The 13,683-nt window shown below is 41.2% G+C and overlaps 1 protein-coding gene across 2 annotated transcripts in view; it reads right to left on the reverse strand.

Moving 5' to 3' along the window:
* Positions 1–3,441: 3,441 nt before the first annotated feature.
* Positions 3,442–13,683, reverse strand: part of PIK3R4 (phosphoinositide-3-kinase regulatory subunit 4) — a 207,482-nt gene continuing 197,240 nt past the window's right edge. For both annotated transcript variants that reach the window (XM_047875523.1, XM_047875522.1), the window contains 6 exons: positions 10,473–10,684; positions 8,674–8,805; positions 5,755–5,855; positions 5,142–5,230; positions 4,728–4,836; positions 3,442–4,014 (listed from right to left, as the gene is read on the reverse strand). In XM_047875523.1, coding sequence (XP_047731479.1) covers positions 3,844–4,014; positions 4,728–4,836; positions 5,142–5,230; positions 5,755–5,855; positions 8,674–8,805; positions 10,473–10,684 — 814 coding nt within the window. In that variant the 3' untranslated portion in view covers positions 3,442–3,843. The remainder of the gene's footprint in view (positions 4,015–4,727; positions 4,837–5,141; positions 5,231–5,754; positions 5,856–8,673; positions 8,806–10,472; positions 10,685–13,683) is intronic.

Below are 13,683 nucleotides of genomic sequence, written 5' to 3' on the forward strand. Positions count from 1 at the left end.
TAAAGGAAGTGCTTGAAGGATTTAGCCTTTGAAAGGATGGTAAGCCTCTGGTTTTGAGTAACTCAGTTCACTGCCATTAACTATGGACAACTTTTATTTGGATATCCAGCCATATCCAGAGGTCCACTCTGGAGGGCTGGACAAAACATGGATTGTAGATTATCAGGCAGCTTGACCCCTGGCATTCGTTTCTTGTCCATTTCTATGAGCATTCCTGATAATTCCGGCACTCTGATACTTTCAAGAACTTATTAAAAGATAGAAGAATGAAAGAAATGTTCTGAAAAGTCTAATAGAGATATAATTTGAAGGTAAAATTTAAACATATATATATATGAGCCAATGTTAATTCTTTTGATGGCAGGTCTCTGTTCAGTCCACTTTCTTCAAACCAAGATTTTGTTTTCTATTTAGTACTGTTAAAGGCTCGTCTGTTTAACCAAAGGTTAACGTTCTGAGAGACCCCAACATTTACATTTCGAAATCGATGCTTCTGTGTCAATTTTGATAATTTGACTTCCCGTGATGCCATTTAAATACACCACTGTCTCTGTGTAGAATGGCTAACCTTCTGATAGGCTTGTGCTGGCAGGTCTTCTCCCACCTTCTGCAGTAGTTTGCAGGGACAGAGAAGAAGCAGAGTCATTTTCTCTGCTCCAACTCCTCAACTCACTGAGAAACTTGTGAATTCCCCCAAAACATAAATAATTGCTGGAAGGGATCTGGAAGTTCCAGGGAGCTGGAAGTTCCCTCATGATATAGAGAGCCTCGTGCCTGGCCATTTTTGTGGACTTTTATTCTTTACCACTATTGTCATATATTATTCTTTACTAATCTCTATATTCTTTAGGCAAGAAGAGTCGAGACAACTTGTCATGGGTGAAGCTGCGTTACTTTTACCCATCAGGTAGCTATGTAGTCAATGGTGAACAGTACCAAACAGGACTGACCGAGATCTAGAGTCTTAAATGTGTATTGAGTTTGGAAAAGATAAAGTTGTTCATGTTTTAAGCCACAAATCCATCCAGGGCTGCAGAGATGTAAAGAGATTAGAGTAAGTTAAAGCAGGAAGGGTCTTGCAAGTGCCTAGCGTCTCGTAGCATTCTGACAGCTTGCTCCCGCCTCACCCCCCATCAAGATCACATAACTAACTCTTAACCTTTATGAAGGGCTAATATTTCCAACAACTAAACGCCAGAGTAGCATTATTTCAGACACAATGTTTGGACCTTACCTCGAATTCTCAGAGCTGGCTCCAGCGTTGGTAACTATGGCCCTGCTTGGCAGAACCTCTCTTCAGGGGGGGAGACTTTGCTTGGATGCAGGGGGCAGATGGCTACGGACACCTAAGACCAGTAGGTGATTTTCTTTTCCGTATCGCTCTTCATAAAAGCTAGGAAAGAAGGGTCACCTACGCTGCGTTTTAAAACCACTTCTGCCATCCGTACTCAGGCAATTCCATAGAGATAGCTCCCAATGTCTTCAGAGGGGGGAGGAGTTAAAATGCCACATTCAGACTCAGGAAATAGAGAAGAATAAAGCACATCACGTTTCTTCATATCCTAAGTGGTGTTTCGGAGTTTAGGAAAAATTTATGTTTCAAGTAGAGCAAATTGATGAGCAATATTTAAAAGGTATTTTAAAAGGGATTTTTCTGGTTAACTTTGGATTAAGCAAAAACTGCTATTTACTGCTAGAAATACTTTTAATATGTATTTGTCTATTTTTTTCTGCATTGGTAAGTAAAACACACCAAAAAATTTTGCCCTTGGTAATTGAGATTATTTTAGCAGTTTGGGTCTTTTTGATCCTTAATAGATGAAGGATCTAAAACATACTATAAATATTAAGTTCCTTTTTAAAAAATTCCTTAAAAAAAAAAAACATTTTCCATGATTCACCTCTTTCTCCTAAAAGGGAAAAGCAGCAAAAATAAATAAAACCCTATTTATTTTAATTTTTTTTTTTTTTACACTTACTCATTTTTGAGAGACAAAGCGTGAGCAGGGGAGGGGAAGAGAGAGAGGGAGACAGAATCTGAAGCAGGTTCCAGGCTCTGAGCTGTCAGCACAGAGCCTGATGCGGGGCTCAAACCCACAGATCGTGAGATCATGACCTGAGCCCAAGTCGGATGCTGAACCAACTGAGCCACCCAGACGCCCCTAAATAAAACCCTATTGAAACCAAGACTCAATAAGCAGTGGTCCTTCTTGGTTTAAACATGTAAATTAACTGACTCTAAAAGACATGCCTCCTGTTATCTCTGTACTTGAGCTCTGAGTCAAACATTAAAAAAACGAAAAAAAGATGCACCTTCAATGTGGCATCAGATTGTAACAGTAACAATTCAACCAAATGACCCCTTTTTTTAAGGGGAGAGTTGAGCGGGAAGAAGAATGGATGGTGGCAAGATCGGGGGGGAAAGGACTACATCTCCATCGGCCCACTCCATTCTTCCCCTCAGAATGTTTATCAGTGGTGTGGCTTCACTAATGTCTCCAGGCTTGAAGCCCTTCTCAGCTCAAACAAGTGTCCCCCAACCTCTGCAGACATTAAATCTAGAAACCCCACAGATACGGTCTTAACAGACATGAAGAGAAACAGAGGCAATGTAACATGACAATGTCAAGTTTGCAAATCCTACTGCTCCCCTAGGCTATAAGGCCTCATTGACATCCAGACTCCTCAGACCTTTGTGAATGACAGGGTTTTCTGATGAGTTTAGACAGGTAAACAACAAAACCAAGTGCACTGAATCATGGAGCCATACCTATGCACTGTCATGTACCATAACTGAATCATATAATTACAGAAAATCAAGTTTTTGAAGTATTTAAGTAGTATTTTTCTGAGTCAGATTATTTACTTTTTGGTTTACAGACTCATGTAACTAATTTCAAACAGCATAAACCCCTCTGCAAATGGAGGACAGTTAAATGTAGACAGAGAATTAAGTTCATGTACAAATAATAAGCGATAAGCTTGAAGGGTTTATTTTTGCAGGAAAGACCAATTTTGGTCTTTTTCTGGAAGTACAGATTTTTGGCATGTCTTTAACAACTTAATCCTTTCATTTTTCTTTCTTTTTCATGCATTTAATAAATAATTGACACTGGATAAAAGCAAGCCGAAGGGCCAACTTTCAGAATTTATACTAAAGCCTATAAAAAATAGTAATGATGGCCAAGGAGAGCCATTTTTCTAGGGTTGATACACAGGAGATCAGTTCTAGTGGTAAATAATAAGGCAGACTGTAAAACAGGAAGAAAGATATGATAAAGCAGAAAGAACAAAATACTGAGAGTCCAGAAATGTGGGCCTAAGGCCTAGTTCTGTCGCCGATTCCTTGTGACATTGAGTGCCTTATTTCTTGAGAACAAATGCTGCTGGAGAGTTTATTCTTCTGCTAAAGTTTACTGTTAAAAACGCCAAAAAAACCTCTTAAGATGCTTGTATACATTTTATTGGCTGGTTTGAATAGCAGTTTTAATAGCAAAAATGTGTTTACATTATTATAGCTTATGACCCATCTTTTTTAGTACAAACTTAGATCATAGAAGTCTTAGCATTTTAAATTCCTCACCTTTGTGACATATACAGTAGGAAGTCCCAGATACTGTTGTCTGGCTGATTCTTGCAGAGATAATGTGTAAGTACATTGGTTGAGTGCAACCTTCTTAACCACCTTGGATGGGATCTGTTTAATCATGAGACAGTATTATATAGAGACATAATTTTGAAAATGAAAGAACTGAATCTCACTTCTGTCCTCTAAAAATACCTTTGCTCTCAAGTTACAGTAAACTTATAACTTTATTACAAATTATACAGACCACTAAGTTTTCATTTCCACACCTTAACAATTCCATCTCTAGAAGCAGTTACAATGAAGCCCTGTGTTGTCTGGAAGGTGGCGATGTCCGTGATGATATCGTGGTGTCCCACAGGCAGAGACTCTGGGCCCCTCCGAGGGGTGTCATCGCTTGGTCCCATCTTCTGCTTATTCTGAATTTCCTGTTTCATGGTTAAAAGGAGAAAGCCAGAAGTTAAAAGCCTGTACCACACCGTACCTGTTAGGAATATTGTTCTTCTGAGACAGGTGGTGGTTGTCTTTAAAGCTAAAACTTCCTGTGAGGTAGTCCTCCCTTCACAAAGACAAGGAGTAAAGAGAGTCCAAATGACCTTCTGTTTCCCATGAGTAGTGGCTTACAAAGAGGCCAATCCAATTTCTTTTGCCACCATCAAAAGAAAAAAGAGACAGTATATAATAGAGCGGTGGATGTAAATATGTATCTGTCATAAAGGAAGCTTTCATTCATTTACTGAGCACCTTCTAGGACCCAGGCACTTTCAGGTATGTTACCTCCTTTGAAGTTTTTACCCAACTCAAGAACACAAGATTTGGAGTTCCAACAGCCAGGTCTGAATCCCCAGCTTTGCTGCCTACTACCTGGATGATCTCAGCCAAGTTACTTCATGGTGCTGAACTTTCTAATAAAGGTACTTCCTTATAAATTGTTTTAAGGACTGAGCAAGCGTATAAAGTGCTTGCTTCGAGCTAGGTACTTATGTGTGTGCCCTTTATATGTTTATTTACCTTAATAAAAGTTAATTTAAAAATCACAGAAAAGCCCAAAGAAAATAAATTTTCTTCTTAATTACTGCCACTCTTGGCCAAAGTCGTTTGTGTGCCTATAAAAATTGAGAGAAAACAAGACTGCTTGTACCTGGACGACTTCAGTGCCTTCAATTATTTTCCTAGAGTAGGACACAGACGAGGAACTAGTACCTCCGGCAACAATGTAGGACCGCTCTGGGTAAGCCAAGTCCCAAAACCTAGGGAAGAGGAAGTAAGTGCTGATAATCTCAGGATGGGGGGAGTAAGTAATGGTCATTAGCTTACATTCATCAATGCATAACTTATTTTCTTTTGCCTTAGGAAAAGAGATTTTCCTAGCATAGACTAAAATTAGGTACAAATGAGGTATTAACAGCTATCTGTGCAAGATATGGAGGATGTTAAACATGACAACATTGCAAGTATCTAGAATAAACACCCTAGTATTGACCACAGTATCCATCCACATTATCCTTCTCCTTTTAAAGGATACCTAACTATGTACACTTATCAGATACTGTACCTTATTTTCATGTCTGAGCCAGCCGTTAGTAGGATGGGATTTCCATCTGCAGGACTACAATAGATACCATGGACACTGTGAGGAACAGGCTTAAAAGAAAGAAACAGGAATCAAATTAAAGATAGCAGTGTATTCCATAGATGGTGTCATTTCTAGTAACAAGTCGAGTGGCAGTGGCTGCTGGGCACCTGGTTAACTGAAGAAATGAGAGACCATTTATGCATATCTTCTATAAGTGGGTTGGCTTTATATCATTCTGAATAAAGAGGCAAAACCTGTTCAGCCTCTGAAAACTGCCTATTTGGGAGAAGGACTCCAACCAAAGGAGAAATGAACCTCTCCCACCTTTTGTCCCAGTGAAGCACCCATGGTGGTAGCATGACAGAAGTGTATGTAAGATGGTCATGTTCCAGTTAATCCCGGTTTTTACCGGGCTTCCACAGACACATCACAAACCTCCTGGTACTAGCAACCAAAACACCTAGACATTGGAAAGCCTCGATATAGTTTAAAACACAACCCAAAAGCCCAACAGATACCAGGTTGGGTAGAGTGTCTGAAAATGCTTGTAATGGGGGAAATTCGATTGGCCTAATGAAAACCGGAGACAAACCTGTGACTCAGAGAGTGGTGGTGCATTGCAGGCCCAGAGCATGAATCTTCTGTCGCCAGTCTCCATGTCCCACATGGACACCTCATTGTTGCCCTGCACGGCTAAGGGAAGCACAGGCCAGAACGGTTACTCACACCACAAGCCCGCTCTGAGAGCTTTCACATCTTGGTAGATAATCCAACTCAGCCTGTGCCTATTTCCATTTTTCCTCATCCTGCAAAAAATGCTCACTACGACTACTTTTAAATAACACTGTGACCCTGTCACCAGACTGGAGTGCAAAAAAAGATGTTCTTTAATAAACTGCTAATAAATATTTACTGGCATACAGCACAGTGAAAAGAATTGTGGGGTAGAAAGGTGAATCGTAAAGATTCTACCCTCAAGAAACCTACAGTCTAGAAGCAGAGGAAAAATGTATAGACAATGAGAGCAAAAACAACTGAAAAATTCCACCTGAACTCAAGGAAAGGAAAAGATCCCATCCAGTGGGTAAGCATCAATGTCACTCGTGGAGAGGTTTCCTCTGGGACTGAAAGAAAAGTAAAGCTGAGCAGATACGAGTGGCATACAGGTAAGTCATTTCAGGCAGAAAGAATGTTTTGTTTTTGTTCATTCCAATTTCTGGGCATCTGGGAAAATGAGTAATCAGTGTGACTGAAGCAAATCCGTGACAGGGAGGAGTGGGAAATGAAGGCAGGGGAAGATTATAGAAAAAGGCAACAGCAAGCCTGAGAAAGACATTATTTTGAGCAGGGTGAGTGATAATACCTCAGGCTTCATTCCTTCATTAATATTTACTGAAGCAAAAATACTTACTATGAGCTAGTCGCTGGTCTACATGCTGAGGAAAATGAGGCAAACAATGGAAAAAATACCGTTTTATAGAACTTACATTCTAATGGGGGCAATAAACCAAGAAAGTGCAAGGCCCTGCATCAGGAATGTGTCTAGTTTGAGGAGAAAGCCCGAAAGCCCATGTGGCTGGGGCCGACTGGGCCTGGGGGAGGAGGAAAAGGCCCGTAGGGCTGGCACGTTCCACTCCCCGCTGCCAGGCTGACCCGTGTGTGCCACATGGACAGGCTCCTTTGCCCTCGGGCTTCTACATGGGTTTGGCCTGTGGTAAACTAACAGCCCCTAAAATAAGTACGTCCTCATCTCCGGAGACTGTGAATGTTACATTATACGGTAAAGTGACATTGCAGAGATGATTAAGGGCTTTGAGATGGGATTTTCCTGGATTATCCAGGGGAGCCCTGCATACGATCACAGTATCGTAAGAAGGAGGCAAGCTTGACAGCAGAAGGCAACAGGACAATGGAGCAAGGTGCTACAGTGGTGGCTCTGAAGATGGAAGAAGGGGCCACAAGCCAAGGCAAGCAGCTCCAGAAGCAGGAGAAGAAAGGGAATGGACTCTCCCCTGGGTCCTGCAGAGGTAACGTGACCCTGCTGCCAACTTGGACTCGGCTTAGCAAAACTCATTTCACTTCTGGCCTCTGGAACGGTTGTAGAACAAATGTGTATTGTTTCAAGCTACCAACTTTGTGGTAATTTATTACACATAAGAACAAAATGGTCGTAGGAAACAAATACAGGCCTATGGAAGCCCCAGCAGGAGACCAAAGGGATAGATAGATGCATGTCCCAGCCCAGGCTGGTTGTGTCGCTCCCATCAAAATCCCTGCTCCTCTCACGGTGGCCTTCTCTATTCATCTTCTTTCCAAACTCCAGTAACCATCCCATCCCCTCCTGCTGGTACTAGCCCTATTTCATTGTGCTTTTATGATGTCCCTACACCCACACATTCATCAACAGTTCCTCTGAAGATAAATCCTCAAATCATCCTACGCTGGGTATGCCATCTGATTCCTGCTGGAACCCTGACCGATAAAGAAGGTCAGAGAGGTAGCAGGGGCAGATCCCCATGAGGAGTGTGGCTGTAACCTGGAATGGGAAGGTACTGAGTAGCAGAAAGAACAGTCTTGAAGAAGTAAGGATTAAAGCAGGGAGTTACAAGGATACTGCATTAATAGGGACAAGAGGTTATGGTGGCTGGGATGAGAGAGACTGTGACGGAAACAGCAAAAAGTGGTCAGATTCTGAACATTTTAAGTAGCTATAAAAATCTGAAGAAATGTGGTATTTAAAGCATGGGACAAGATCAGTGTAGAAGGGTTAAGGACCAAAGACTGAGCCCTAAGGCGGGTGAGGTAGGGCACGATTTAAAAGTCGGAAGGAAAATAAGGTGGAATCAAAGTGATGTCCCTGAAGTCAGGTAAGGGAACTATTTCAGAAAGAGGAAACTATCAACTGACCAATGAGTCAGGTAAGAGGCGAGCAGAGTAATGGCCACCAACATCAGCAGTATATGAGTCGGACTACGTGTATGAGAAGGGACCGGGGAGAGCCTGCATGCAAGACGACCAAGGAGAAGGCGTAAGCATAACGAGCTACTATTTATCAAGCACTACATGTGTGCCAGACTGTGTGCTTCACATGTTTCATCTCCAGTTCTTACTAGGAGAATGCCTGGTAAGGACAGGGAAGGGAAGCTGGCAAGAAACACATCAACAAGAATTGGCAACAGACAAGGATGAGTCAAGGTTTCTAACTTAGATTTCTAGGAAGGTGGTGGCAAAATATTAACAAAAATATGGGAGAAAGAAAACAAATGAGAGGGGAAACAGTGGCAGACAGTAGGTGACGGTGGTGATTAATGAGGTCATTTTTAAAGATAATAAATAAGAAATGACAGTGAGATAGCAGTGGTGGGAACTTCCATAATCAGAACAAAATAGAATCAAGCATTTGGTTCATACATAACATTAAAACTCTGAGAACATGAGTCGTCGCAGCAGGGTATTATGTACTTTCTTTAAAAATCCCCCAACACCTCAAAGCCAGCCCTCTCCATTTTACCTGCAATCACCCAGGACTGATACAGAGGGTGCATTGAGAGGCGTCTGATTCGAGCCCTGAAGGGGTGACAGTGGCTGGAAATTGGCAACTGGAACCTCATGTCCCAGCAAGCCATGGTACCACTGCTTGTACCTTAAAGGGAAAAAAAAAGTCAAAAAGATTACCATCTAATGCTTAAAGTACATCAAGCTGCATTTATACAAACAACAAATAGCATTAGCTTTGTGTGAATGTATTTTATTCATTCTTCCCATCTATCTGTCAAGCTATCTCCCTGGTATCAAACAGCACTTCCTAGTTGTTAAATACAGATATGAAGTGCTCATCACAATGCTACTAAACGTAAGCTGAAAATGAATGATTATTACACTGGTATTAATTGCCAAAGGCACGCACAAAAAAACCAAAGGTCTAGAGAATACATAAACTGAATTTGATAGGTCAAAACGTGCAGAATGCCTTAAATCACCGAAGATGTTTTACTGGCATTCAGTGACCACTTAACCAACCCCACAGTGGCTGCAGCTCTGTAGCTGTCATCACATTTCAATCATTTCCCCGTGCCCTTGTCTCCAAAACATTCTGGAACCAGGTATGGGTATCCAATCACAGCAGACACTGGGGTGGTCAGTACCTGCACATCTGCCCATGACCAACCCCACAGAGAAGCCCCCCCCATCCCAAAAGAATAATGCCAACGCTGACACTGAACAGCTGCTCCCGACAGAGGCACACAGCGTCGTCTTGGACTGGTCTCCAATTCTAGCAGAGATAGTGGGATCAGAAAAAGACGCAGGACAACAGGGTCCCTCCGTCACCCTGCCCCACTCCAGGACAATGGCTCCAACAGCCACAGGTTGTGTTGGCTCAAAGCTGATCAGGGTACCTGAGAGCCATCATTGCCATTTACTAATTTGCGCAGTTTCATATCTACTTTTGTGGGCCTGGCGTCACATCCTCCTGCACCTGTGCAGTTTACTCACACAAAAGGCAAACACAATGTATTCCATATATACTATATATAAAGAAGGAGAGGGCATATACTTAACAATGTCCTAATGTCATTCAGGGAATCTAGAAACCAAAATTCAAGGACAACAGATTATAATTCTTCAGAAAGAGTGCCAAGTGGGAGAAAATAAGATGTGATACATTTTTAAGGGGCAGGTTCAAAGCCCTATGGGGGCAAAACGTGAAACTAAAACAGAGAAAAGCAGTCAGCAAGATCACATGGTACACCTTCACCTCCGAGAAAAGGAGGGCAAAGAGGAATAATAAAGCAAGAAACCAGTGCTTAGCTCTTCTCCAGTACCAGGGCCCGCGATGGATGCTTTAACCTCATTAAATCCTCAAAGCAGCCCTTGAACGGATTAGCCCCATTTGAAGATGAGGCTCCTGAAACTCAGAGAGTTGTGCGGCTTGCCTGGGGTTACTGGAATTTGAAACCGAGTCTGACGGAACTCAAATGCTCTCATGCATGAACCAAGCCTGCTGCTTCCCTGGCAGGATAACAGAATGCCAGCAAATCTGATCACTATAATGATTATAAAGTAAAGAGGCTCATTTAAGAACAAAGAGAAAAAGGAAATGTGCATGCGTTGAGATACTGCTATCACTCTTTCAAATCTGATTTTTAATGAAAAAAAATTAAATTTCAAGAGATTATAACATAATAATCATTCAAAAAAGGAGATGGGAAAAAATTACCAGTGCGGAAAAAGGAAAAAACTTTCACAAGAAGGCAATTCCAGACCTTAGTGGCATTCACAACCCAGTCAATGACTTCAAAGTCAGCTCACCAATGCAGAGCCAACACTGGTGGATGTCCACAGCAAAGGAAGTGATGAGGCCTGACTTCAGATCGTGCTTCAGAGTCCATGCATTGCTTGAAGACCGGAGGTCCCAACCAACGAGAGAGCCATTCACAGTGGCATAGGCCAGAACAGACTGTGCCCCAGAGTTGAAGTGATGCATATCCACGACACACCCATCATCCTTCTGGTCTAGCATTCTAAAGAAATACACAAAGCAAAAGGCAAAAACTTTTCCAGTCACTGAAAACATAACACCGGCCTCCATTTAAGATGAATTTATTCTAAGCATAGTCAAGAAATAACTCTGATCCATCAAGCCAATGATGCCTGAGGCATTTTTTAATGTATATTTTTGAGACAGAGACAGAACATGAGCAGGGTAGGGGCAGAGAGAATGGGAGACACAGAATCCAAAGTGGGCTCCAGGCCCTGAGCTGTCAGCACAAGGCCCAATGCGGGGCTCGAACTCACGGACTGTGAGATCATGACCTGAGCCCAGATCAGACGCTCAAACGATTGAGCCACCCAGGCACCCCGAGGCATTTTTAAAAATAACTTCGGACTTACAGAAGAGTTGCAAAAATAGTACAGAAAATTCCTCTGTATCCTTCACCCATTTTCCCCTCGTGTTAACACCTTACATAACCACAGAACATTTATCAAAACTAAGAAATTAATCTTAGTACAATACTAGTAAAATAAAGAACATATTCGGATTTTTATTAGTTTCCACTTGTGTCCTTTTACTGTTCTGGGATCCAAAACAAGATACCACATGGCATTGAGTTGTCATGTCTTTTTCAATCTGACCTTCAGTCTTTATCTTTCATGATTCTGATATTTTTGAAGACTATAGGTTATCTTATAGAATGTCCCTCCATTTGAGTTTGCCTCATGTGTTCTCACAAACAGACTCAGTTTACACCTTATTGGGAAGAAGACCATGAAATAACATCCTTCTCAGTGCACGTATGAGCAAGTACCTGATATTAATTAGTTAATTAATAGTACCTTGATCATTTCACTAAGGTACTATCTGCCAGGATTCTCCACCGTAGAATTATTTTCCATCTATAACTACTCAATCTTTAAAAAAAAATACTTCTGAGACAGTGTAAAAATCCTGTTTCTGCTTAAAATTTTGTCCACACATTTTAGGATCCATTGATAGACCATATCTATGGTGTTCTAATGGTGACTATGTCCCTCATTCCTTCCATACTTATTGATTAGAATTTTTCTATAAAGAACTGTCACTTCTTTCCCATTATTTATTTACTTATTTATTATCAGTATGGGCTCATACACATTTATTTTATCCTGTGAGCTGTAACCCAATATTATTGTTATCTGTTTTGTTGCTCAAGTTGTTCCAACTCTGGCCACGGGAAACTCTCTCAGGTTGGTCCCAATGCCCTTTCAATGTGCTTTTTTGAACCAATTCCTAACTTTCTGGCAACACAAGATTCATCCTGCGTATTCACTGCCCCAGCCCTGGGCAACCAGTTCTGCAAGGAACCCTGGTTCTTTTTATGGAAAAATAGTATTTAAAAACCAAGGTCTGCGTGCTAAGTGCTCACTGCTATGGGGACGTGTCCCTGCTCCAGTCTCTTAATATGTATACTATACCTCATACCAACATGCATATGTGTACTTCTATATCTTTTTATGTGTATGTGTACATATGTATACAAACACACACACACACATGCATATACATATATCCTGAGTTCATACTCACACTGAATCCAGATTGATATCTACCCAGCACCAGAGTTCATTCTAGCCATCTCCCTTTTCTTATTTATAACCTTAGTATACAACTAAGTAGGTTTGGAATTGATAAAACACACTCCTGTGAAAGCCAACTAGAACATAGTGTCTGACTTCAGTTCCTTCGGTCATTAGCCTTGCACTATCCAACTGAACCACTTTTTCCAAAGATACTAGGTTGGCTCCTTTACTGCCCAGTCTTCACTGTGACTATAGGATTCATCTGTATACAATGAGATTGATTTATCATAGACAGCATTCTACCTTTCCTCCTATATTGGGTTGATTTTTTTTTTATAACTTACATACAAAATTCACTTTTTGTGATACAGAGTTCTGTGCATAATGACAAATGCATAGCCATGTACCTTCTACCACAGAACCACAGAGAACAAGTCCACAGGCCAAAAATTATCTTGTGCAGGCCCCTTTGTAGTCAGCTCCTACCCCATTCCCAACCTGTGACTACTACTAATCTCATTTCTTCTCTATAATTTTATGGTTTCCAGAATATCACAAAAAGTTGGAAACATACAAAAAATAGCCTTTTGGGTCTGACTTCTTTCATTAGCAAAAAGGATTTAGGATGCATTGGTTGTTGCATAATTCCATAATTTATTCCTTTCATTACTGATAATATCAAATTCCTTTTTTTTTTATGTACTGTTCCATTATATGGGTGTATCTATTTTTTCAAGCTGAGGCATTTTTAAATTTTTTTTTTTCAACGTTTATTTATTTTTGGGACAGAGAGAAACAGAGCATGAACGGGGGAGGGGCAGAGAGAGAGGGAGACAGAGAATCGGAAGCAGGCTCCAGGCTCTGAGCCATCAGCCCAGAGCCTGACGCGGGGCTCGAACTCACGGACCGCAAGATCGTGACCTGGCTGAAGTCGGACACTTAACCGACTGCGCCACCCAGGCGCCCCAAGCTGAGGCATTTTTAAGCTAAAAAGAATATAATAAACACACTGGCCAGCCTCCCTGATCGGTACATATCAGGCTTTTGCAGCATACACTATTTTAGTTTTATCTCTTGGATCGGGAGTCAGCAAACATTTTCTGTAATGAGCCAAATAGTAAATATTTTAGGCTTCGCAAGTCACATATCTCTACTGCATATTCATTTTTTTTTTATAATCTTTTGAAAATGCAAAAAGTATTCTTAGCTATGGGCCATACTGCAGGCTACAGTTTGCTGACCTCTGTGTCTTAGATAAACAACTTAAACATTCTAATACTGACGATACTTCCCCTGGAGGGATGATGAAAAGTCCAAATGCCAAATAAAATGTGAAAAGGTGCTATAAATCCTAATTATCAAAAGCCATGACAACAGATCTGACTGAATGAAGCAAACCGAAGGGGGGAAAAAAAAAAAAGATTCATGGCTAGGTTTCTTTGGAGCAACTGCTGCCAGGCAG

Source organism: Prionailurus viverrinus, chromosome C2 (assembly GCF_022837055.1).
Source record: "Prionailurus viverrinus isolate Anna chromosome C2, UM_Priviv_1.0, whole genome shotgun sequence".
Lineage (NCBI taxonomy): Eukaryota > Metazoa > Chordata > Mammalia > Carnivora > Felidae > Prionailurus > Prionailurus viverrinus.